We start from the raw sequence: 26,804 nt of genomic DNA on the forward strand, positions 1-26,804 counted from the left end.
ATGACGTTCGCTGAAACGGGAAATTGCCGTAGATCGCGCAGAATTGTGTCAATATTACCTAAATAACGGCGTACGGATAACACTACTTAGATTATGTTTAATTATTTCAAATGTTATTGATTTATTGTATTTACTAAAAATATTTAAAAATCTATTCAAGAAATCTCCAAATAATACATATTTTATTTTAATAATTAGAGAAATAATCAAAAAGGTATGTCCAGTTTTTGTCGGTTGGCATGTTTCAAATGTTTTATTCGACTGTCATAATAAACCAAGAGCCATCATGCACAATGCCAGACAAAACATCTAAATGGAGTTCATACATTACTATTTTTTGCTGCTTTTCCCATCCAGGTTCCCAACTTTTCCCTTAACATTTACTATAGAATGTCTTTCTTTCTCTCACGCACGCACGCGCACACTCATGCACATACAGAAGAAGTTCATATCAAAATTTTATTTTAGGACATTGCAAATCCAACATCTGTAACCACGGGGAAAACCCAATTCACTGACACATTTAACAATGACACAACATCATAGAATCAACGTAAAGTGTTTTTCACTCTTTAGGAAAGCAGTGTAGTGTAAAAAGCCATCACTTTCTTTTCTGAAGCTCTCTGGCTAAGGCATCCAACTGTGAAGAGTAATACAGTATAATATGAGACACACTATACTGAAAGAACAATTCTTTTGATAGACGTGCGAGTCATTTTGCCAACAGAATGGCACCTGTGTACGTTTGCGAGAAGACACATTCTTTTAAGATAAGTAAAAAAAATTCCCCATTGTGTAGATGATCAAATTAGATTTTCCACATTTTTACACTAATAACTGAGAGTGGTCATATACCACTCATGGCCTAATCAAACAAACTATATTGACATGCATTTGTAGCAGCTAATTAAGACATTAGTTATTAAGCAGCTATTTATGTCATAACACAAGTTTATAATGCTGTTCATGCAATCCTCCTACATACAGCACTGAATAGGACACAACAGTTCACTTACAATGATGTTTCTCAGAATATTCCTCCTCTGGGGTCTCAAGTAGCTGCATTCTCCCGCCTCACACAACTTAATCTCCTCTGAAATCTGAGAGTGAGATTCAGAATATGAGGGAAGAGTAGACATAAAGAATATATTCATTCGATTGAATGAGAGAACTATATTCACACGGGCACACAAATACAAATCCCGAACCTCCGACGGGCCGAAAGAGTCCACCTCCCTCTTGCCTCCAGGGTACCAACCATGGGACCAGTGCTGGGCGTCAGACAGCTGAGCTCCAACACAGAGAAGCAGCCCGAGCAGCAAAACCAGCCGAGATACACACATGATATTCCAACCTAAAGGCAAAGATGGACCATCGATTAACTCTTACAATAAAGGGTCTTCGACCTTTAGGAAATCAAATCAGATTCTGGAGGGATTAAATAAGATTATATTATTATTTTCCAATATTACAATTTGAACTAGAATGTGTGGCAGAAGATATAAATTGAAATAATATCTGTGATTTAACGTTGTATGCAATAAAAACTCAAAATACTACACTGTATGTAGAGTAGAAATGTCACCATAACAATTATATACACTCAAGTCCAGCAACGCAGACAAAGACATATAAATGTTACTTATTCTACTGCTAGTTTTTTGCTAAATTGTTTTCCTATATTTCCTATGATAATAATAGACAAAATATACAGTTCTCAGGCCAAATGTTAAACTGCTGAACAAATATTAAGCCTAACATATCAAGTTATTGCTTAGAGACAAAGAAAGTCCTGTTTAAATATACATCTTCTATTGAAGCTCGGTCTTAATGACATCCAAAGTTGTACTTCTCCAAATGATAACTATGTATATTTTAATGAAGTACAGCAAAGTTACAAAGAAGTGTAAAAAGGGTCCTTACCTTAGTCTCACCACTTTATCACTACAGGTGTCCCTAGTGGTCCTGCTAGAAGCTCACTCTGCTGGCGTCTCAGTCGGTCAGCAGCTAAAGGTCTCTCTCAAGTGTAATACTTTAGAGATTATCTTCAACCGTATCCCCCTCCTGAATATATGTAGTTGTCCCAATGCACATTTCCATTATCTTCCCCTAATTGCCCCGCCCATCGCTGACCTCTCCCGTCCTCCTGTTCCCAGCTGTCAAATGAATGATCCCTGGGGACAAGGGGTCCAGAAGACGTGGCCGATTCCAATTATAACCTGCAAATAGCACCGACACCCCCGGGAGTCACCAATACCCACCGCCAAATCATGTCATTCTGAACACATTCACGTAACTCAATTAGCAGATTAATAACAAACAGTATTATTCATGTGTACTTTATTTTGATACCATTGAAGCAAACGCATCTCAACAAAGTCTTCCTTGCTGCATATATTCCACAGAATATATGTAATGTATTCTGGGGTTCAATAGTTTCTGGCCTCTGCAGTCTGGGCCCTGCTGACAATTAACTCTGTCTAATAGCATTTAACCGTGTTACTCAGATCAAACTACAGGTCCTTGTCAGAATATAAAACCTAACATTTCCAATTTCCTCACTTGTTTTCACCACGTTGTCTCATCACACATCCTCCCTTTGACCTGGATGACCCTCTGGCCAGCGGAAACAGCGGCACATCTAATAACAGGGGAACAAACAGTGGATTCCTGTCAAGGCCACGAATGCCATACCTCTCAATTAGCGGAAGGAAAGGTATTTTAGATGCAGAGCCAGTTGGTACTCAGGCAGCGTCTGACATCGTGACATGCTGCTGTTGACTATAGGGACTTTTTATGGAAGCGTGATGACTCCAAGATGCACCAATGATGACACGTGACTGACAGTTGGTGTGAAGCGAGAGCACTTACCTTCAGAAGACAGGTAAGCGCTCTCGCTAAGTGCTCTTCCTTTCCTGTTGTTTCCACCACATTTGTCCATATTTATAGTGCCGATGGTGAATGTTTAATTTACACCTTTTACTTTCTTTTTACAGCTTAAATCCCTTCAAACCTTTAACAGATTTATACATTTGCTTCAGTTTCATGTACAGATTATGCTTGACATTAAAGGATTTGTCACTCAAAAGTCTATTAATGCATGAAAGAAACCAACGTTTTTTTGATCCTCAATAATGTCACGCTGCCTTATTCATCACATTCTTTATAAATTATACTGCATGTCTTTCCATCTCCCGATCTATAGTTGGAAAAATCACAGCAGGGTTGCAGGGTCTACTGTTGACAAATCCCAAAGAAGAAGTCCACCGGACTGAATAATACACAACCCAATAGCAATACCTTGATGTGAACATGTTTTCCTGAAATGTATTCCAGGGTCTTAATTTCCACACAAACACTTAATTGTTCCCATTTCAGTTATTTATTGGTGCAAGAAGCACATTCCTATTTGATCAGGGGGTGAAGGGTTAACCACAGATTAAAAACCCTTTAACAGGACAACACATCAACACAAACAATTGTTTTTTCTACACTCTTTACTCTTTACACCACTGTGTCATTTGTCTTCAATAAGATGTGAACTGTACTGAGCGTCAGGTTGTCCCAACTTTAACTGAGCAAAAACACTGCACTTACATATTTGAGTTCTCTGATGCATGTTTGCGTCTAACATTATATTTATAGAAGTTAAAATGATAAGAAATACAGACAAGTGATACAATCTCAAGCACTTTATTAGGTTTGAACAGTATCTTGCTTAAAAAGGCCATTGGGCATTATATAATTATATATATATATATATATAATTATATATACATATATTCAAATGTTGAATATCAAAACACCAGAAACAAACATTGGCAAATTAAAAATAGGATTTGCTTAAGACAGTTTTACCAAATTAAAAATGGCCAAAACAAAATATCTAATACATTTCAAAATGGTCCCGATACAGTTCAATATACATTGTTTTTTTTATTAAAAGAAGGGTGAAGGGAGAAGAAAATATAAGGCAGCAGACAGGAATGAAATATAAATAACCTTACATTATGTACAAAAGGGAGTGGGCAGTGACCACTGAAGAAATGGTCCACGGACAGGAGAAACAGGAAAATGAAGCATGGACAGTGGACAGCAGTGAGTGAGACATTAAGGACATTTAGAAAGGTAGAAAGAAGAGAGAAGTTGGACTTCCATTTTCCCCTACTATGACGCTCTAATAACGGAGACCCAGTTTGATTCTCCAGGGCATTCAATGCAGGGAACGAAGAGATGCAAAATAGGGACAACTGTCTGGTTCCCCTTGGTTTGCATTTGTATTTGTTGTGGATAGAAAATACTTAATAGAACATTTGGGTACCCACAATTGATTACTTGTCATGGATACAACATTTCAATCATATGGAATGAAGTAAACCCATTCAATAAAGATGGAAATCATTTTAAAAGTGATCTCAACGTTAGTTTGAGCTGCACAAATATACGACTAGAGGGAATGTGAAAGGGAGGATGACTGACCCCACTGGTTTTAGCCCTATTGATTTGCAGGTGGTAATTAAGGAGACACATGCAAGTTCAGGAAAATACACATGGCAGCTTTTAGGATGGCAATGCCTGCACCACATATTGTGTGTGTATATATATATATATATATATATATATATATATATATTTTAAACCTACCAGTGAGGAAGGTTTAATATCAAAGGAGTGGGTTTCATGGGTTGGCACAGTGTCACGTGTTGCTGTCAAATGAAATCACAAAAAACATGTCATTTAAACACAGACAGAACAGCCAAACAGAAGCATCCCCTTTTCTATAGATTGAATAACCAATAAGTGAAAACGTAGATAGATGAAAACATAAGGGCACCTAACTATTTGTGCGGGCACTTGTGATGCTTTGGACCAGAAGAATGATGTCTATGCACAAGCTGCAAACATTTCAGTGACTGGTCAATCCAAATATCTGCTATTTTTAGTCCCTAGTAGAAGAAGGCTTAACTCGGGGCTTCATCTTGAGTCCAAATATATTTCTCATGTTTCTTATCAAGGCCATATATATATTTTAATGGCTTTGCTTTTGGTGCAAATAGTGCATGAGTTCACAAACGATCCACATCTGACAAAATCCCCCTTCCCAAAAAATTCAGCATGTAATTTTGAATACGTTGTCCACCACCATCAGATTAGGACTGATTGTGCTCCTTGCAAGAAAAGTAATTCAACATAAAATGGTTTTGATGCAAAGCAAGCACCAGAATGTGGTTATTCTCTATTAAAAGCTTCACTTTTTTTTTTAAATAGCTTGAAAACTTTTTAAAGAAATATAATTGAACATCGTGGCCTTAAAATGGATAAAAACCAGGTGAGGAATGCTATCTGAACACTCCAAACCATTTGAATGACTAGCTGATTTTTTCTTTTAATTTGCAAGTTGATTTTCTGAGCTGACTTGGTCAGTACCTGAAGCCCTGCTGCGAACGGTCATCATTCATCTCAATTGTGAGCACGGCCTCAATTGGTAACTCCCCAGAAACAAAATAGTTTAATCCAAGTCTTAGTGTCCTAAAGGGACCGCCATTAAAAACAACTCTGCACACATGGCATGGGAATCGTCACTATCCAAGTAACAATTTTTAAGGAACATGTTAGCAAACAGCATTCATTTTACGAGAGACATTCTTCAGTATCTGTGTTCATGGTGGGAAAGCAAAAAGAAATCAATCTTTCAAAATTGTGACAATACAGCGTGATGTGAGGCTGATATAGAAGAAATAATAAATGAGTTGATTCAGGCAGACTCAAAGGAAACAGAAAAGAACAATACAATCTAATAGAATACTGACATGCGTCTGTAAACAAGTGAAGAAATATGCTGGCTGTATAACATTGTTTATTTCTTGATGCAATAATGGAGTTACCCGTTATTGTGCCGTTTGTGATTTGGCTTTTCAACATGACCATTGCTGCAGTAACAAGCTTTGAAAGAGTAAAAAAAAAATCCTTTTTCAACGTAAAATCTTGACCAATATTCCTTAAAATTTATTAAAAGATGGGTATTTATTTCCATATTTCCAATTTCTTATTGTAGTCAAGGAGTGTGTTGGCTACAGATCATTGAACAGTAAAATTGCTTTCTTGTCCTAAATGTCTAAACGTGGTCTCAGACTTGCGTAACAAAGTGAGTGGAGCACTTTTGCCTCCTGTAGACAGACGACAGTGATGTAAAAACAACGGTAAGCCAACACACAGGAAAAAAATGAATGGCTCCTGTGTGTTAAGTGTGTGTGTGTGTTTTGGCATCAACCCGAGTTTGTCAGATACATCACATCATTGTGAGTGAAATCTCAAACCTAAGGAGAGAAACTGTAATGTATGAATGTCTAGCAGTGGAGAAAAGGCTGGATTACGCTGTAAATGTTCAAAGTCGGCTAAAACACATGTCACAGCAGGGCTCTGTTCAAGCCAAATATATTTTGAGTCTCTATCCCAAAAAGATAAAAAATAAATCCAAACATCATCCCGTCAATTCTTTTTTTTTTTTTTTACATTAGCCTCCAAATTATTCGGTTTATATTTAGTAAAGTATATTACAGGTGCCACCCGAAAATGCAGCCAAACTCAAAACTGTGTCTGAAACCAAAGTAATAAGCTGCAACACCTCAAGTGTATATACATATGGGGCAGGTTAGAGGAAGATGGGAAGCAAATAGGTGCAAAGGGCTATAATAACAAGACCAATATTACAAAATATCCAAGAAGGCATCGCAGTCATCTGTCCATCTGCGCTGCCCTGTCCTGTCCTCCAGGTCGAGGCCTCTGATCCCTTTCCCTGCGGGCAGTTCATCCCAGCCACAGATAAAGTTGTGATGAGTCTTTTTTTAAATCCATCAGATGGGAATATGCAGTTTTCAGCATGGCAATGCATGTGTGTGTGTGTGTGTGTGTGTGTGTGTCTGTGTGCTGTGGTGCGTGCATATGTTTGTGTGTGCAGAAATCCATCCATCCATCTATGGCAAGTCCCTACTTGAAGTTGGCGTAGTCAGAAAAGGCATCGATATACTCCTGGACCACTTTGTAGCAGAACTCGTATTGCTCCTTGGGAGAGACGAGACAGGGACATTTATAGCAGTTGGGACTAGAAACGTTTTTATGTCACATTTCAATCCCTTAAATCCTTGATCCCTTGTATTAAAAGTCTACAATGCAGACACGTGTACAATCAAACAGCAGTAGATTTATATAAATTAATAATGAAAGCTCCTTAAACATTGTTCTGGACCTAGATGTTCATTCATGGGAAAAATGTGCATTTAAAAAAACGCTCCATCTATCTACAGTTGACAACGGTTTAATAACATAAATCCTATTCCTAAAATACCTTTATTGTTAAGATACCCCATCTGGAAGAATAAACTCCCTTTTGATGTCTTAACTCAATCTTAAGGAAAAAAAAGAGTACGGTTGCTAATTGGTAATGAATTGTGAGAGGAGAGAATACTGCACTTGACAATGAAAAAAAAAAGGTTTCAAAAAGGTGCCTCACCAATGTCTGCACCATGTGTGGTCTCTGCAGTCGGAGGCTCTTGACCGTCTGGAAGACATCCAGGATGCCCTCCGCCTTCACCCTTTCCAGGACCGTGCTTAGCGCACAGAAGGTCCCCGTCCGGCCAGCACCGGCACTGTGCACACACACAAGACAAAATGTAATCCTTACTATACACAATGTATTATGCATATGCAGAAACATCATACGCACAAGAGGCTTTGTTGGGAATGCACATGTTGAGAGAAGCATTATTTTTGGGAGCAGTACAAATCCCAAGAGGAAGAAGAGAACAATTATTCTGAGCTGTTTTTTCCTGTGATTTGATAGCTGCAACCATTTCCCCAGACAAACAGCCGCACACTTGAATTCTAGCAGCATTCCTCGCATTCCCGGTGCATACAGGTTAAAACAGCAACACACCGAGTTAAGAAGACGGCGCATGTTTTACCTGCAGTGCACAGTAATTGGATGGTTGCCAGACTGCTGCTGCTGTTTCTGCACCGCAGCAATGATGTTGATCATGCCTTTGCCGTCGGTGGGGATGCCCACCTCTGGCCAGCCATGGAAGTGGAACTGACGGACCGCTCGAGCTTTGTTCTCCTTTGGGGGATGGACAGGGGCAAAGGGAAAGAGATTACAGAATGTTTTAGAAGCACTAATGCAGAGATTGATGTCGGTATATAATCCGCATAAACTGATCTATGCACGAAAAGGTCAAGTTAATAATATTTTTTCTGCTGGACCCGGCGGCGTGCTTTTATCTGGAGCATCCGTTGATTCATTAAGTCCTTCCTTACCCTGTTGTTGGTGACCAGGAGGTCACGCACTGTGTAGCTCTCGCTCTCCTCCTCCCTTTTAATCTCAATGGAGATGTCCCCGTGGACCACCACTCCATCACTTGGCCAATACTGAGCACACTTTTCCTGCATGACCCATAACGAAGGAGGTCAAATTACCACACTTAACAGCAGATACAATTCTGAACTCTTCAAGGAAATCTAAAATATGAATGATAACTAAATCTCTGGACATATTCAATCCTCATGTAATGCATATTAAAGAGAAATTCATTCCTGTATCATAACTCATTTATTACGTATACACGATGTTGATATAAATAACCGCATTCCAAAATTACAGTTATGGCCATTAAAGATGATTTCCAGATATTTTTGCTCAGTTTATAAATATGTTACACAAGACCGATGGCATCAAGTGGCAAAAGTTATCCTATTTCAGCCAGTTATTGACCCGATATCTAATACTTGTGTGTGTGTGTGTGTGTTCGGATACCCACACACACACACACACACACACACACACACACACACACACACACACACACACACACACACACACACACACACACACACACACACACACACACACACACACACACACACACACACACACACACACACACACACACACACACACACACACCTGTCCTCTCTCCTCCAGCTCAGTGAGCATGACTATGGAGCAGCTTCTCCACTCCCAGATCATCCTCCAGTAGTCCTCTATGGTGTGCTGGAGGGGGCCCTGGCTCGCCATGTAGGAGTCCTTCTGACGGTAGCCCTGTGATCGCGTGCAGGAAATGAAAAGAAGGATGACCAAGATAAAGAGCAGGAGGCAGAAAGGAGACCGTCAAAGATCCGATCGATTGCATGCATTAATGAAATGAAAAGATCTACTCTGAAACAGGTGCTTCTACACTCACATCAATGAAAGAGGCATTGACGTAGTCGGTGTTCTCCTCTCCTCGTTTAACTGGAATGATCACTCTGTTGAACTCATCTGTTTGTAAAAGGAGAAACATAAACTTTGATGAAGAGTTGATATAATAAATCATAATTATTTGCATTACAGCGTCCATGACTTTGAGTCTATACGTAACCGCATCACTTACATGGAATGATCTGTAGCACTCGGTTCTTCTTCATGTTTGCGGGGAGGTTGCCTGTTCTCATCTTGTCATTTTGAATCTTGATGGAAGTCAGCTTCTAGAAAATGAGGAGACCAAAACATCAGACTTCAAATATGAGAAACTTAATTTACCTATTATTTGTATGTGAATGGAAGGAACCCATTTGGACACAAAAGGTATCATCAAAGTCTCTGGAGGAATACAACACACAGGCGCATACCTTGAATTCGGCCTCCAGCCCGTTGCAGCCCGCTCCAGGTGAGGGGGAGTAGAGTTTGGCCAGGTGGGATTCCAGAGAGGTCACCTCCAGCTCGGTGTCTCCGTACAGGTAGTGCTCTAACAACGCCTGAAAGATGAACACGTACTGCATCTGTGGGACAGAGGGGGGAAAGGTGAAGAGCAAGTTGAAATAATCAAAAAATGATCCTTAGAGTGAAACTATTGCATCAGGGGAGAGTGCGTCGCCACTGGACTTACATCCGTTTGGACCATCTGGCAGCGCTGGGCTCTGATCCTGGTGACGAAGCCAAATACGTCCACCTTTCTCTCAGAGTTCATCATGTCCAACATGGCATCGATCACAATGAACGTACCAGTCCTCCCGACGCCGGCACTGCCAGACAGACACATGACATGTGAGTTGTGTGTGCGCCATGCAGACAAAGACACACAACTAAGTAGGCAAAAGTAAGCAAACCCACTTGAAACCACTTACCTACAATGGACCACAATGGCCCCGGCGTACTGGGGGTTATAATTCTTGACTTTCTTGAGGAACTTGAGCATGCCAATAGGGGTGAACGGCACCCCGAAGTCTGGCCAGCTGGTGAAGTGGAACTGGGTGACGAGCCTCTGAGGCTTCTTCCCAGAAACGTCTCCCACCTGTGACACGAGTGAAACCAGATCATTGACCAAGCCGTATCCAGGGTCATTTATGTCTTCATTAATGCCACTAAACCTAAATGACAGCACACCCAAAGTTTCAAATCTACTTTTAGTCTGCAGTGTGAGCCGTGAAAAGAATTTAGTTGATGCAAACTACACATACTCCTTCTTGTGCATGTGTGGAGGGTAAACACAGAATACATACGAATAAGAAGATAGGTTACCTGTTGGATGCAGAACTTGCGGATGGTGTAGTCCACCAGAACCATTGTGTCTTCTACAGACACACGGATGTTCCCGTATGTCCAACAGCCCTGGTCCGGCCAGTACTGGGCACACTTACACTGAAACAGAGCGGGTGACTAATTCAATTAATTTTGGGGTATGGGAAAAGAGGGGGATAATACAAATTAGGTCGTCCCAATAAACAGTCCTCTAATGTTGCAGCAATGACAGAAGTACTGCAAAAACACAAACTGAATTTGAAGAGTTGTAATGCTATGAGTTTAAAAAACACTTTGTTTAAAATCACTTTACATTAAGAATTTAAAGAGCAGATTTTGTTCCCTTGTATACTTAGTTTAATCTGTTTGAATGTTATGATCCATAATAAATTAATAGATAAATATTGTATGATCCTCTGAAACAAACACATGATCATCCATCCAGCTGTCCTACCTCTTTTCTCTCCTTCAGATTGGTCACCATGACAATGGTTGCTGTGTTCTGCTCCCAGATCATCCGCCAAAAGTCATTTACAGTTTCCTCCTTAGGCCCTGAGAGACACAGACCAATACATAAACTCAGAGGATTAATACTATATAATATATAAAATATAGGACTAATAGACAGGCAGTTTGATTCTTACCTTGAGCTGCAATAAACTTATTCTTCTCTTGGTAACCCTGTGAACGAAAGTGGTCAAAACGAGACGTTAGGATGACCAAAAACAATCTTCAGAACAGAAATGTTGTCATTTTGTTGTTTGCACTTCTACAAACATTTATGAAGGAGGCGTTGACAAAGTCCGAGTCTGGAACTCCCTCCAGAGAGGACAGATGCACCCTGGAGTGATCATCTGAAGGAGGACACGGGCACACGGAGAGGAAAAGACAAATGAGAGAGGGGACTATAGTGACACCACTACAGTTTTTCCATCCTGACCGTTACATAGACCCCAGGAGATCACTTTGGAAATCGCAGATAAAAGCTACAGTTACAGTGAGCGCTGCCTTATTAACATCAGTCAGTGACAACGGCTGTTACTCACAAGGCAAGATGTTTACGTATCTGTTCTTCTCCTTATTCTCTTCTTTGGAAGCAGCGTCGCATGATGCCTGAATGGGGCACACTGGCAGCGCCTAAACACACAGAACACAAGGCGCATTTCTGGCAGCTCAGTTTTTTGGGTCTCCATACCATTTGACTCATAATCTCAATTATTCTCTACTACTAGTATACAAACTAGTTTCCATGCAACCAGTGTTGCGTTGGAGATGTTTGCATGTGTGTGAAGGGCAGTCAGGCTATTATGGTCGCCAGTTCATAGATGGTTATTGGGACTATAATGAACTAGTGATCGCCCAAATCATTCTTTCATTGGATTTAAATTGGTTGAGCTCTAATTATCTTTCGACGTACCCGATGGCAACTGGAATGAAATCTGGGTTACCTCTGGATGGGACTCACTTAATGAGGCTATAGAGGTTAAAGAGGAGTGTCGGGCTGAGTGTTATCAGAGGCTGTGTGGCCCTTACATTAAACTCCTCCCTGAAGAGCTTGTTGTCATCTGCCATGCGACGGTTCATTTCTTCCTCAAGTTTGTCGACATGAAGGGGCGGGTACTTCCTGTTTGTGCTGGGCGACCGGGCCAATAGCGGGACGCTCTGGAGTTCTGCGGCCCCGACAAGCAGGAAGGGTAGGAGGAAGGAAGGTGAGGAGAGGAGGGAAGGAAAGGGTGTGGCCAAACAGGTGGAGATAAAGACAAGGGAGAATGGGTGAGAAATGGGTGAGAAACAGAGCCCTCCTGCATCGAGCAACGCTGACTTCATCAAGATGCCCAGCAGAGGGCGATGTGCATCAACACTGACATACGAGGGCGCTCACTGCAGCCCTGCTGGTTAGATAATCACAGTGAACAAAAGCCTTTTGCCAACCTCAACCACTGACATGTTATCTCCTGGGGAAGCAAGATTAATCAAGTCTCATCAGGAAGGAACTCTGACTAATAAGTTTGGTCACGCTGGCTGTGCACGTTTGCTGATAGGACCCAAAAGAGATAAATCACCGATCAATGCGTACGCAGACACATCTGCACATCGACACACACTAACACTCGCAGGCTAATGCATATGTGGGTGTTTTACCTGTATCATCTGATCTACCATTGGTCAGTCTGAAGGAGTTTGAATGGCTTCCCGCCTGCTTGTACTTCTTAAACCTGTCAATCAACACAGATCAAAGCGCATGTTAATTCAAAAAGATTCTCTCACACACACACACACACACACGAAAATAAACATACACCTTTAGGTCCTACAGCTGAATGCCAATCAGTCATTGCCATGGTAACAGGAGCTCTCTAGCTAGCGTGCTGTGTGTAACATCAACTGCACTTCACCAACCTGAGCATGTAGAGGATGATGATGATGAAGATGATGACCAGCAGGGAGGACAGGGCCACCATGACAGCTATGACGGGCGTGTCGTCAGACTGGTCGTTGTCTACATCAGAGACAGAAAGAAAGAGATAATAAATTGCTTGTAATCAACAATTGGTTTATGAAAATGAAAATACAAATAAAAGAATGTCTCAATACTTGTGACGAGTCAGGATGGCCACATTTTTATCTTATTTCACCATTCAAATAAGCTACGGGTGTTAAATCTGACGCCAGTTCACTAAAGTGAACCGCTTTTATCGTGAAATTATAAAAGGGTTACAGTAACCCAATTCCACATGTGATCTACGGTTTCTTGATGCTGTGCATAAAACACAGTCACCGAGGGCGGTCACTATAAGAAGCCAGGAAAGAAAATAACATGAGAAACCGCACCACAAGATACAACTTGTTAATTGGTGAGTTTTAGAGGGGCAGTTTAGATTGAGTCAAGCGGTTACCCCCTGTTCAGTCATTCTGCTACGCTACGCTAACTGGCTACCACGTCATATTCAATGGTACTGGTATGCATATCAACTAATCATTAATCTACTAATCATTTCAGCTTAAATACAACCTCTCTAATGGCTGCTTTTATTTAAATTTCAACAAGAAAATTATGTTTACCTAGTTAACATGGTTTAAAAAGAATGGGTTAAAAAGAACAAATAAATAAAAAAAGCTCAAGTCGCAAAGTGACCTTTGCTTTTTTCAACACCAGCCTGCATCCTTCCTTTCAGTAATGGTTATCCATGTTAATATTTCATTGGCCTTTCCAAAGAGAAAAAAAAAGAAGTAAAAACACAACTGGAGATGCAGAGCGTGTGCAACAGGCTGAGCAGGTAAATCAAAGTTTAACTGAGGCTCGGCCCTTTTACCGGCTTCAAGGACCGCTTGTGCCCAAGATGACAGCAAGCGGGGTGATGTTATAAAATACTGAATAATTTAGGATATTTTTCTGGGAATTCTACATTAATTATTTAGAGTATAAATATTAGACTTAAACCCAAAACTTTATTACATTTGTCGTATGCATACATGCACGTACGTATCATTTGACCTCTGTATTTAACCCATCCGTAGCCTTAAAGGGGCCGTGGGCTGCTGTGTATCGCCCGGGGAGCAACTTGGTGTTCAGTGTCTCGCTGAAGGGCATTTTGACATGAAGACAATAGGAGACCGGAATGGAACCGCAAACCTAGGTAAACAAATAACCCGCCGAGCCACAGCAGTCACAAGCCAGAAAGCATGAGATCATACCGACTGGGGGGGGGGGGGGGGGGACGGGTCATTTAGCTGACGCTTTTATCCAAAGCGACTTAACATTGCATTTTTAACCCATGGCTTTTTTACGTTTTTGCCCAGGGAGCAATTAGGGGTTAGGTGTCTTGCTCAGGGACACTTCAACAGGAGACACGGAGCAGCTGGGGCTCGAGCCACCAAGCTTGCGGTTCCTGGTGCACCGTTTCTACCCCTGCGCCACGACGGCGATATTAAATGGACCAAGTTAATCTGTTCTTTGTGGTGACACAATAGCTGACCAATCTGTATACGTTTCCACCATGTCCAGGAGTTGGATGCAACCCTTTAGCCTTCCTGGGGAACCTTTCTGCAGCACCTAACACAAAACACATGAGATTTGCCTAAACAACAACTGCAGCTTGGTGTACAAAAAACAGGCTGCTGTTTGTGCGCTAATGACCGGCCTGTAAGACACACAGGGCCACAACAAAAGAGATTTTTCTAGAAAACTCCACCATGGTGTAACAATGCAACGACAGAATCAGCTGTTCCATGAAACGACTCAAAATTCAAGAAAGCTCTCAACGCTGCAGACACAATATAAAATATGCTGCAAAGAATGCAACATTTGACTTAATGCTCCATGTGCACTTTCTCGGGGAAGTAACCTGGATTATTGCCCACTTACGTTGCATTTTCAGGCACAATTCCCAGGACTTTTCAGTGTTCACCCAGGGACAATGTGTACATTGAACAGAACGGGAGCACAACAGGCTTTGCGTGTCATGTGGAACTGACACAGCCTTGACGAGTCGAACATCATCTAGAACTGCTCACAGCTCAACACACGAGGTCCGCAGGCAGCACGACGGAGACAATAGAGCGATTACCCAACACCTACCGATCCAAAGCGATTAGGTTGTGTAATAGACATACCGCATTAGCAGTGTAGGCACATCTGTTGTACTCATGTTTGCCACGAGTGGATTGCTCATCTGAACTTTTAAGTACTTTACTACACTTTCATTAAAAAGTTGCACAATAAGCGATTTCAAATCTATGACATTCCTGCTAATTTAAAATCAGTCAGGGTCATTCACAAGCAATTTGTGTATTTCTCTATATTCATGCAATATGAATAATTAATGTAAAAGACACTGGTGTGGGTCATGTTTCACTTCCAAGGATATTGCTAGGATGGTCAGTGCACAGACACAAAGCTGCAAAGACAATAAAGCTCCTTAAAATAAATACAAAAGATCTTCAGCTTTAGAGCGTTGGGGTCACTTGTAATGTTTAAAAATAAACTCAAAAGCAGCATTTCATTAATTAAAGTCAATACATAGATGTGCCCCCTCTACATGGTTTGTTTTCACATTAAAATAAGTGTCTGGGACATCTAGTTGTATTGCTCCTCTGATTATTGTGGATGAATGGTCAAATGCAGCTACGACACGTCAGGATATTTCCATCGCTGCTACAAAGGACTCTAAAAGCCGAGAAATGTCCGACTATCTAAAATATTAAAAGGTTGACTATTGGCCAGAAAGCTTACTCGCTTGCTTTCTATCTGTTGCTGCTGCTTCACCAGGCAGCATGAATAACACACGATGAAGCAAAAAAAAAAGAAAAACGCCCTGACAATCTGTGCTGTTTATCTTTGTGTTCTTGTCTCCACATTGACTTAACCTTTTGTGTGCGTCTGCATTCATTTGGCCCTGTTCACGGGTTGAATTAAAATCTGTCTCGGATGATCTGATGACAAGTGGCAGCAATAAATACGTGCTTGTTTCCACCCGAATTGTGCCACCAAGTCATCTTTATATTCTGGGTAAAGCAAAATAAAAAAAAATTCCCCGACGAGGTCGTATGCGATTAACACAAAACCTCTACATGGGATTTTTTTTCTTCCAATAGGCAGAAACTGTAGTTTTGCAACAGACAAAAGTAAAATGTAAGCACTGACGGAAAAAAAAAAAAAAAGTACCCGAGTACAACACACAGTGGGTTGTTTCCCCACACTTCTCTGAATGACTCCTATTGACTGCAGTGAACCAACTTCTTCCATTGAGCTGTAGGTTTTAGGCGCACAGGGTGATAACACCCATGAAATGCTCAGCGGGTGTTTTTCCATTCCAAATAACACTGAGTCACACCCTCTGGAATCACAACACGTCGTTTTGCTCGATGGCGTTCTGATCTATCGGGGCCACCGCTGGTTGGGCATCTTGTACGATTTTTCCCCAATGAGACTTTACCCCACGAAAAAGGAGCCGTCAGCGGAAAACGTATTCTCATACACTAAAACACGTGGGGCCACAGCGCCGCAGAACAAGCGGCAGCACTCACCGTGCGGGCTGCTGTCCGAGGTGAAGCCCGCGCCAGGTTCCGTGGTGGTGTGCGCATCCACAGTGAATAAATCCGTTAAAAAAGAGTCCGGAGTTGGCGCGTCTGTAGGGACGCCGGTGGTGTCGTTGTTGCTGTTGTCTACCCCCGTAGGGGTGGGAGGAGAGGGAGGCTCGCTGCTCGCTGGCTCCTGGGGGGCCTCGCCGGCGGCTGGAGGGGAAGGAGCTGGGACTGGTAACAGACGCACAGTGGCGTTGCGACCGGCCGGTTGTGCATCCTCCTCGCCGGCTGGGCTTGGGGTTGTTTTTGCGGTTGTTGTTGTTGTCACCGGGCTGATTGTGGGGTCCAGCGTTGTGGTTGGGCCTGGGGGGGGCTGTGCGACTGTAGAGTTGAGGGAGGGTGCGGCAGGGGGCCCCGTAGCTCTGGCAGAGATATTTGGAGGACCTGGAAAGACAGCGGAGGGTGAGAAAATGTTTTCACAAGTGAGTAGGTTAAGGGATTTGAAATGATGCACGATCCGTACTTGTGATAGGGACATGATCCTGGACTGTGGCCCCGAGGGCGAGACCGAGCAGCAGGAGCAGGGGACACACACCCATTCTGCCCTGCATGGAGGATGCACAAAAGAGCATTAGTGAAAAACAAGCTAAAATCTCATTGAAATCAATCAAAATTGACTGAACCACTTTTTGTAATACAGATTTGTGAGTTCTATAATCCCCTATATATTTTGGGAATAGTATATTTTAATCCCACATGCTGATTTTCTGAAGCTTTGCATTTGAAAAACTTGCATATTAAAGCCAGTGTGTGATAAACGCTGCTTACCTGAAGAAGCGAAGTTAGCATCAATCACTCATTCGTACAGCGTGGTCCTAGAGCGTGAACAGAAGACATTCTTATTTTTCCATTGACTCCTGCCGTACACGTGTGGATGAATAATCTAGGGGAGGATTGTTCTCAGACACACACAGACAGAAATATGTGGACTATTACAGAGACAGGTGCGAAGAATGCAAGCAAGTATTTTCCAAAACTGTGTCAAAATGAATGATGACAAAATGAAAGATTTTAAGTATGTTATATGAAAATGATTCAAAAATGATTTGGACTTTGAATTCAACAATAACACAACAATATCTAGTAAAAAAAACAGCGCTTCAACACGGTTTAATCTTAAAAATATGTCAACGCCAGCATGACCAAAACAGAATTTAGCATCCCAATTACATTCCTGCAGAAACAGTGAATCACCTCTGAAGAAACTCACTGATAGGCGGAAGAGCCGGTCCGGGCCAAACACCACACGGACCTGGAGAAAGCCTGACGCCGGCCCGGCGGTCTTTTATATAAACCCGCCGGCCAACGGGGCTGTTGTCTCCCCGACTGAACTGTCATCGTCCTTTGACCTAATCCCAAAACCGTGACCCCAGTATAATCCAGCCCGTCTGCCTCTGTTTACACAGATAGTCCAGCACGGCAGCGAGCCAAACCCTGCGGCGCTACAACACACAAACTGATGCTTTACATCGGGATTATTGCATCAGTAGGCAGAGGATAAGTTGGGCGCTAAAAGCTCTAATGATGCCAGTTGCCAATCGCCTGGTGTTTTAAACCAAGCTCATTCATCGCAGTACTTACACTCTGGTTTTAGCAGAGCGATTTTTTGGCGCGGACCGCGGGCTGAAATGGGGCACGATGATCAAGTTATGTCGTCAATCAGGATGTTATTAGCCTACAAATCCAATTGTTCCCCGTCTCCCTGTCAAATAAGAGAAGGAATAGATTCAGTTCTCGCAAAGGTTTTCTTTTACCTTTTTATTTGTATTGTCAGTAGGTCTCGAAAACAATGAATTGTCAATCCCTTCCTACATTAAACAATTAATTGTTTACTAGATACACTTGCAGCTGACATTGGGCAAAGGCCCTGAACACATCGCCACACTACTGCAGGAGCGACACCCATGCACAGCAGCATCCACACCTCTGAGCAGACCAGTCATCGACCTAAGCTGTGTGTCTTTGGACTGCACCATGGAGAACACCCATCCTCCCCCCCACCGCCATACAAACGCCAGCCAGCCCTGGAACGCACCCAGGCCCCCCTGCACCTCCGGGTCCTGTTACAGTTTTAATTGTGTCTAAATCAGCCAGAAGGTAAAACACAGCCGGTACGTAAGGAGATCGCAGGTACGTCGTTGTGCCGAACAAAAGGCACCCGCACCGACGGTTTGTACGGACTTCTAAAAAGCCATAAATCAAAAGTGCGTGCTGCGTCCTGCCTTTCCTTCAGGTGATCTGGACGTGAAACGGATCCCTCGCTAACCTGACAACCACATCAGACCGTAAACCCTTACCTCTGCCGTCCGCCCCCTCAGTGCTTATTAAAAGGGAGTGACTCAGCTACGGAAAAATAATAAATAAAAGGACAAGCTTAGTGATCAATATGGTCTTGTGGGAAAGCGTGTTGAGCCTCATTCAACATGATAGGCTGAGGATGTTCACGTCAACAAGTTGGTTTTTTTCTGGTGGGGTAACCTTTTCTAATGAGGCATGACTCATTGTCCTCTGCGTTACCGTGCAGGCCGACTGGATGACGTGTCCGTGGAAGCGATCTAAGCCGCTCCGGTTGCTAACCATCACTTGGCAGAGGTTTTTACCTGGAGACGGTGGAGACTGTGGACCCTGGCGTGCGACTCCCCGGGGATGCTTCCTAATGCGTCTCAGCCTCCTGAGAGGCAGCAGCCTTCCGGTGCGTAAATGCAGGCCTTTCTTTTTTCAACAGACCTAAGCGCCGGTAGCGGACATCATTAATTTAGGAGCTACATGGGCAAGCGCTTCTATTTGTGCAACTTTTTGGAGCTTTCCACTCTCGCTTTTAAAAATATACTCCGGAAGACAGGTTATTTTCTCACACACACAGATTTCTCTTCAGAATATTTGGTTGTACATGTGATTACATTATTATACCATTATAATATATCACTCTTATACAGTGCACTAAGAAGCTTCTTACAGCCTTCCCACAAATGCTAATAAACATTGCTAACCCGTAACTGTTTGATGAACCACCTGTTTGTTCTCAAAAGAAAATGCCTGCATTTGCTTATCTGATCTTTTGTTTCATACAGAGATTTTAATTCATAAAGTTCTTGTCCTCTTGAGTCCGTTTTCTTTCAATCCAGTATCCTAGTCGGCGAATCGGTACAACCGCAATGAAAGTAAGTAAAGATATTTCCAACAGCTTTATCACACTTTTCCCTGCAGAGGAAACATCTACTTCCCTCTATAAGTGAATGGATGCACACAAACGTTGTGCTGCCTGTGTTCTCCTGACTTTGGGCTCGTGTTGTGCAACCATGTGAATATTTCTCAGGGATGAGCACACCGAGTGATCCGTTAAAGTGCCAAAGTGCAAAACTGCCATCTTTTTAAAAAGACTGAGACAAGAAACATGGATCAATAGTTTGAGGCGGGGGAATAAGAAAAACAACACAAAAATGCGACTTTACATTTGGGTGGAAACCAAAAATGGATCTTTTTCTTTGCAAAGCCTTATTTCGTCATGGACGTATTAATTATTATAAGCTTGCTTAAAGTATGAAAAAGGACTTCAGGAGCTTGAAGAACAAGCAAGAACTTGTCTAACTTTGATGCCAATGCACTCCCTAGAATGCCATATTTGTTTCACGTATTGCCTGTATTACAATTAGCATTAGCAAACAAATAAAAGGGTCATATTGACTAATACATCTGATGACATCTATGTCTAGACAACAATCAGAAATCATATTATACATAGAACCATTATCGGTCAAATCAAAGTGTGTCAAACCGTGTATAACTTGGTTACCGTAGCAACAATGCTAGTCAATGTTACCTTACTATTATACTGTACCTGCGAAATTACCCTCACACCTACAAATGTAGTCAATGGACTTAAACAACTTTTTGAACATTACAAACAAATCAGTATCCATACGAACAATAAAAGAAAAAGATCAATTTAAACCCAGAAGCATGCATCAAAATACATTCAAATATTTTGTGATAGAAAATGTAAATATATATTTTTTTATACGTTGTCTAAGATCATTACATTTAATCAATGAAGAAACCGAGATGGACTTTTAAAATTGGCCTTAATCACTATGCTTAACGTGGGGAGCCGGACGGACGGCTGCAGACAGTCGCTGCTCTGCCTGCGGTCGACTGCAGACCTCATGGCAGTGCAATCACACAGTTGTGAAAGGACTGGGCTGTTCCCATGTCACTTCATTCACACAGTGAAAGGAACACTTATAGGTAGAATATAAAGGAAGTCCAATTACATCCCCATGACAACCAAAAGGCCAAGACGCAAGATCAACGCGAGCGACTCATTCAATATGGAAAGTTCCCCCTCCAGTCCGTGTAATTCACCGATGCTTTCGCATTTACCTGAGGCAAGGTGAAGTAATAAGCATCTTTTACAAGTGTACGGACGTAAATGAACGAACAGCTCAAGGCGAAGGCTGATCTTACAAAATAAATCTCTCGGGGGACGACAATCCTCAGGCCATTGTGCGTTGTTTGATCTAGATTCAGCATGATCCTAATGTGGCATCCTAAAGGGAAAACACGGGCAGGAATCCGCTCTACTTAATAATTACATTAATTGAAAGAGGATACTGCTAAGGCGAACGAGTGGGCTGGAAAACTAACAGACACAAACCCCACACGCCTTTGCTGTCATGACACCAGCCGCGGCGGCCAAGGGGACTTTGCCATTCATGCAGAGAATTGTTTCCCTCTGGCTTTCTACGAGGAATCCTGCTCCTCCAGCGACTGCAGCGCTAGATAATGTCTGTCTCTCTCCATTCATGGCATATTAATACTGTTCCTATGTCTTGAGAGGGGAGGGGGCGCAACAGGAATACCGTGAATGCCTCTCTTCACAGGCCCGATAGTACTGGGTACTGCGCTGTAAAAACAGACCGCAGATTATATGTCCCCAGTGCCACATACAACAGCCACAATCCTCTGGACTTCCCTCTCTGGGGATCCTGCTCCCTGCTGGTGAGGTTTCTGTTCCTTTTGGCTTCATTTGTGGGCTGCGGAGTTGATGAAAGGGACGAAGAGAAACCAGGATTACGATTCTGACTAATCACGCAGACTAGAGTGACCGCCGCGTCTGTTATTAAGCCTGTAACGATGATTTGGATCAGATAAAAATAAATAAAAAAACCCTCCCTTGTGGAGTCGGGTGAAAGAGCCGGTCTGCTTCATGGTGGGGTTTCTCACGGAGCATGCCAGGGGCCTCTCAAGCTTTCCCACAATGGACACAGAGAGGATGTGGAGGCGCAACGCCTGGCCTGCCCACAGAAGCCACGGTGACCACTGCGAGCTGTGGGGCCGGAGCCGCCAGCTTAAGGGCCACAACAGAACCGGATCCGAAGCTCTACCACCAAAAATGTGCTTCTGTGTCCAGTTGTGTCAATAGCACCGGGTGAGAGAAACATACACTGTGTGAAAGTTGGCATCAAATGCCTGGTAAGGTTCCTCGTCACGTCCACATGCTTTCACCCAACGGCGGATTGAAATGTTTTCACTCGGACAGTTTAAGACTTGTGGCGGCGCTGGTGTTCAGACCACGTGAAAACATTTACAAAGTTTGACTTTGTTGAGCATGAAAAGTTGATCTATTTTTAGAAAAAGTAAACTGCGAAGGTCCTAAAGCAATGAAAAAAAAGATGTTTTTAAAAGTGTTACTAAGTAAATGTACTATGAGCCACATTTTGATAATGAATGAACTAGGTCCTACTATTCATTACATCCCTGCATGATTAGAAGGGATTTCTTCAGATGTAAACTTAAAATATTAAATGTATAGCAATGCCGTGTATCACACAAGGTCGTTGGGATTGTATAAGATATAATATAGCTGACAAATAATGTAGCAGAATAAAAGAATAGATCACCATTAGAGCTCCATTTACTTCTGAAACCGAATAAAGTGGCATCACATGGAATAATTCTAGTATTTGTAGTTGTCCATTGCTTGAATAAATGCATTTTGACACATTCCACCGTGGGTAATATGGAAACAGCTCCTATGACATGCAGCCCAGCTGGAAAACCGACGTGGTAGATTACTCGCTGCCCCTGAAAGGGTTTTCATATCTGAAGAGGCCACAGTGTCACACGTGTTCCCTTCTCTTCCTCTGAAAGATACAAGGTGAAGACGCAACTGCAGTGTTGTGACAGTGCATCTCCAAAATCCCTTTTGCGCCACGCCGAATCAGACGGCGGTGCATTCAAAGACTACCCAGCCTTGTAAACACCCTCTTTGGAGATTTCTTCACAGCAAGAAAGATCTTGTCGACCCGAAGGCCAAAGCCAAGTACAAATCTAAATATTTACAGCTACGGCTCTCGACCGCTTTTGAATCCGACCTGAAATTGACCTCAACGTTGACGGCACTGTTTAAAACAGCACGTAACAGATTCTCTACGGGAGGAAAAACGGACAATATCTCAATGTGATTAAACGGGTAATTTTGCTTATTATCTACGCTTTTCATAAATAAAAAAGGACAATATTTCAAGAAACAGTGGATAATGGAAACATTAACATAACGGCTAAGACGTACTGTATAAACAATTGAATGATCTATATCCCCTTAGTTACGGTACAGAGGAAAAGCCTACAAGAACTTGTTTAACCCGCAACTCCAATATTTAGTCCCGTCTTTGCTGACGGCCAGCAGGTTCCCCACCAACATCAATTCTGAAGGAGGAACAAAGAGGTAGGAGCCAGATGTTTACCAAGCTGGATCACATGTGAGTTCACAAGATCAAAAAAAGAAAAGAAACTTCTCACTCATCTAAAAATAATTCTTGAATACAAAATCAGCCTTTGAAGTGCAATGAAAAAAATGACTTATCTGTCACAGACGTGGTGAACCAGAAACATCAATCATCCGACATCAGGGGGATGTGAAAACAAAGACTTTCTCAGTGATTTGAAGGGGTTGCATAATGACTTCTACAAAAAGACGGCGAAAACTCCGAATGTCAGTCGGGCTGGATATCAAATTGTCATCAAACAGGTGAATGTCCTGTTGTGGAGGCCGAATGGCACACCATATGTAGCTGAAATCATAGGTCGCTGTAATCCTCTAAACACAGATGCTGTGCCTGTTGGATGCAGAATTGCAGTGCTCTTCCATGGCAAAATATGGAGGCCCACAAGAGAGAGAAAAAAAAAAAAAACTCCCATGGTGCCACCCAAAAAGCAAGGTCGTGACATTGAGCATTCAAGCAGCCTGAAATTGTGACATTTTCAAAAACAGGTCGGTCATCTATAAAGATCACCCACGTTCCAACGAGACGATTTCAAACTATACTTCATTCTTATCTCTGGAAACTAGGCCAATGATGAAAAGTCATCGAGGACCACTCAAGACAGAAATAACTCCCTTTCTTCTTAAAATAGGATGGAGGAGATATGGACGGAGTGAGCGAGATGATAAGCAGCTCTGCCCCCCTCCTCCCCCGACTTTCCTGAGATGGGGATGCAGGACCACCGGAGGAGATTGGACCGCATATTGGCCTGTGTGCGCGGTGAAAGAGGGGTCACCAACGTTTTCAGGGAGTGCCGATGGGAGTTCCGCTCTTGGAACGCTCCCAACACGACAGGACAGTGCGTTGTGGACATGCGGAGAGACGGAGACAGGCTGGACATGCGAAGCGGCTCAGTGGATCGCTCCAGACGGGACGGGCGGAGGCTTTGTCACATATGTCAAACCAGGCTGGGCCATGCCTCCTGACTGCGGGGGGGACACCCCTCTTTTTGTCCTGATGCAATGTCCTCCCCCTTCATGTCGAACCCACCGTCCAATGAGCTAAAGAAGTCATGACTTGCAGTTCCAGGTGAAAGTTTTAGCAATGCAGTAAAATTATAAATAAAACCAGCAAGACTGAAAAGTTATGCTCGGTTTCACACAACAATCAAAACGAGAAGAGAAAATGAACTATTATGAGAAAAAGAAAAGAAAACTTTGGGAAAGGTTGTGAAGCGGAATGCAGACTTTAGAGACTCCGTGTCAAGAGCGCAGAAGATGTAAGACAAAGCGGCCGCTGTGATTTGACAGGGCACAGCCTACATGTTGATGCTAGGGCGACCTAATTCCTGTTTGGATCTCATGGGAACCCCCCCCCCCCCCAAACCCAAACCCCAACCCCAACCCCAACCCCACCCGCCAGCTCACCGCCCTCCTGGAAGGGGCCATAACAACGCGTGGATCAATAAAGTGTGTAGTTTGCAGTGGGGCAGGACACAACCTGGATCCCCTCTTTGTTGCACAGCATCGGTGTTTGTCTCAACCACCACCCGAGATACAACCTCGGACTTCTGAAAGGTTGTCGCACTCGTCTTTCAGCACCGTTCGCTTCGGAGCCTCTTTAGCCCTCAAAAAAAAAAGAAGAAAAAAAAAAAAGGAAAAAAAAATCCTCCCTGCCTCCGAGCTACTTGCGAAATGTTCAAGCGTTACAAAGATTTTAGAAACTACTAAAACGCCGCCCGGCTGCTGGGTAAAGTATCCCTGCTCGGAGCGGCTGTGGGGGGGAAAGTGCTTGTTTGCGGGTGACACAATGTTACAGCGAGAGGAAACATGCTGCTACGGCGACATTGTAACAAGTGTGATTCGGGCTTCGGGCAACGAAAACAAGAAAACTCACCACAACTCTTTATCGTCCAGAGGAAGCCTGAAAGGAAACAAACAAGTAAAGCCAAGTGGGAATTTCTACCCCTTTTCTCTTCCACGTTTTTTCCACCCCGGCCCCAGTCTACGCACCCCAGGAACCGAGAGCCTGCGCGGGGTGGGGTGCAGGGGGTGGGGGGGGAGACCTGGGCGACAGCAGAGGAGGGAAGCACGATCCGGGACACACAGACAACACTTCGCAGTTAGTTCGTGTGCTTAATCCAGGCAGGAACAGCTCCCCCCTCCCGGAGAAAAATCCTTGATTCGCCCTGATTTATCGGCCCTTACGCGGGTACTTTCTAAACCCCCCAAGGTGTTAAATCCCACGGTTTATCCTCTGTATCCGGGCGCGTCGGCCGACTATCCTAGTCCGCCATGTTGTGTGTCTGTCTGCATAGGAAGAATGGGAAGCGGACGGCAAATTGCCAGGCACAGGCCTCGTCTCCTCTCCGCTGTTTCTCCAAAAGGGCGCAGCGACACCTGCTGGCCGAGACGGAGCCGACACCAAGCGCACTGCAGCCAGGCGATGCGCGCGCCGCGCAGGGGTCCACGAGGGGCTCCTGACTCCGTGTCTTTATGCCCGTCTTTTTTCCTTTTTCCGTGTAATGTATATAAATATATATGTATATGTATATATATATATATATATATATGTATATATATATATATATATATGTATGTATATATATATATATATATATATATGTATGTATATATATATATATATGTATGTATATATATATATATGTATGTATATATACGTATATATATATATATATATATGTATGTATATATACGTATATATATATATATATGTATATATATATCAGCTGTAGAGCAAACTACAGCGTTTGGGCTGAAAATTACATCTACATTGGAAATGGTGTTAATGTTTTTTTCCGAGATAAGAAATAATACAATGACAATTGACTATTAAATATTTGGAAGGAAGCTTTTAGTAAAAAAAAAGATATCCAAGTGCATTAAAAATTATTATATTAAACAATTAGAAGATCGTCTGGTTTTAAGTGGAGATTGAAGAAAACACTATAAAACAATTTTATATAGTCTTTAAATATTTCCATTAAGTAAACAACCATAAATGGATGTATTCTGTTCTTTAATCATTTGCCAGTTATGGCTCTATACAATACAAAAGGAAATTAAATTATTCCAATGTGTTGAATAGTGTAGGATGATGATTTTCATGGTAGTTTTATGTTTATATCAGTAATTTTATTAAATTGAATACATCCGGGCGTTAAGACTGTTGTCTGGACAAGACAATGACAATTCAAATTGGGAATGATTGAATCTTACATATAGTTCAGATGTTAGCTGCAGCCGTTTACAAACAGGCATTGCATACTCAGAGGTCCTGGATCATGTCAGCATGGTACAAGGCGTCTTGTAGCTATCAGAACATTTTCATACATGTTTTCACTCCATCAGTCTATTAACGTTCTCGCAAAGATTTTGCACACAAGA

The 26,804-nt window shown here is 42.5% G+C and overlaps 2 protein-coding genes across 10 annotated transcripts; both read right to left on the reverse strand.

Annotated features, from left to right (window-relative positions):
- Nucleotides 1–448: 448 nt before the first annotated feature.
- On the reverse strand, nucleotides 449–2,052 carry gnrh2 (gonadotropin-releasing hormone 2). The gene is made up of 4 exons (XM_040202955.2): nucleotides 1,924–2,052; nucleotides 1,209–1,354; nucleotides 1,017–1,100; nucleotides 449–640 (listed from the first exon to the last, which is right to left on the reverse strand). The coding sequence occupies exons 2-4, from the start codon at nucleotides 1,341–1,343 to the stop codon at nucleotides 602–604; spliced, it is 258 nt and encodes an 85-aa protein (XP_040058889.2). The 5' UTR covers nucleotides 1,344–1,354; nucleotides 1,924–2,052; the 3' UTR covers nucleotides 449–601.
- A 1,625-nt stretch (nucleotides 2,053–3,677) lies between these two features.
- ptpra (protein tyrosine phosphatase receptor type A) lies at nucleotides 3,678–25,859 on the reverse strand. 9 transcript variants are annotated; one of them, XM_078091546.1, is made up of 24 exons: nucleotides 25,410–25,710; nucleotides 25,294–25,320; nucleotides 18,215–18,335; nucleotides 17,402–17,448; nucleotides 17,097–17,178; nucleotides 16,577–17,017; nucleotides 12,950–13,049; nucleotides 12,692–12,765; nucleotides 12,083–12,219; nucleotides 11,596–11,686; nucleotides 11,327–11,403; nucleotides 11,194–11,230; nucleotides 11,004–11,101; nucleotides 10,550–10,669; nucleotides 10,156–10,322; nucleotides 9,918–10,053; nucleotides 9,661–9,810; nucleotides 9,423–9,516; nucleotides 9,234–9,310; nucleotides 8,957–9,091; nucleotides 8,311–8,436; nucleotides 7,962–8,113; nucleotides 7,511–7,646; nucleotides 3,678–7,062 (listed from the first exon to the last, which is right to left on the reverse strand). In XM_078091546.1, the coding sequence occupies exons 4-24, from the start codon at nucleotides 17,420–17,422 to the stop codon at nucleotides 6,988–6,990; spliced, it is 2,526 nt and encodes an 841-aa protein (XP_077947672.1). In that variant the 5' UTR covers nucleotides 17,423–17,448; nucleotides 18,215–18,335; nucleotides 25,294–25,320; nucleotides 25,410–25,710; the 3' UTR covers nucleotides 3,678–6,987. The 9 variants fall into 9 exon arrangements, with proteins under 9 accessions (XP_077947672.1, XP_040058863.2, XP_040058862.2 ...); XM_040202929.2 differs by having other exon boundaries at nucleotides 10,550–10,687; nucleotides 25,410–25,698; XM_040202928.2 differs by lacking the exon at nucleotides 18,215–18,335 and having other exon boundaries at nucleotides 10,550–10,687; nucleotides 25,410–25,859.
- Nucleotides 25,860–26,804: the final 945 nt, after the last annotated feature.

Source organism: Gasterosteus aculeatus, chromosome 17 (genome assembly GCF_964276395.1).
Source record: "Gasterosteus aculeatus chromosome 17, fGasAcu3.hap1.1, whole genome shotgun sequence".
NCBI classification, from domain to species: Eukaryota; Metazoa; Chordata; class Actinopteri; order Perciformes; family Gasterosteidae; genus Gasterosteus; species Gasterosteus aculeatus.

Coding starts and splice junctions, on each gene's coding strand:
- gnrh2 (XM_040202955.2), bottom strand. CDS start 1,343: ATGTGTGTATCTCGGCTGGTTTTGCTGCTCGGGCTGCTTCTCTGTGTT. Junction 1,101..1,208: donor ACTCTTTCGGCCCGTCGGAG/GTTCGGGATTTG, acceptor TCTCACTCTCAG/ATTTCAGAGGAGATTAAGTT. Junction 641..1,016: donor ATATTCTGAGAAACATCATT/GTAAGTGAACTG, acceptor TACTCTTCACAG/TTGGATGCCTTAGCCAGAGA.
- ptpra (XM_040202928.2), bottom strand. CDS start 17,422: ATGCTAACTTCGCTTCTTCAG. Junction 12,766..12,949: donor ATCATCCTCTACATGCTCAG/GTTGGTGAAGTG, acceptor GTTGATTGACAG/GTTTAAGAAGTACAAGCAGG. Junction 11,231..11,326: donor TCAACGCCTCCTTCATAAAT/GTTTGTAGAAGT, acceptor TTTCGTTCACAG/GGTTACCAAGAGAAGAATAA.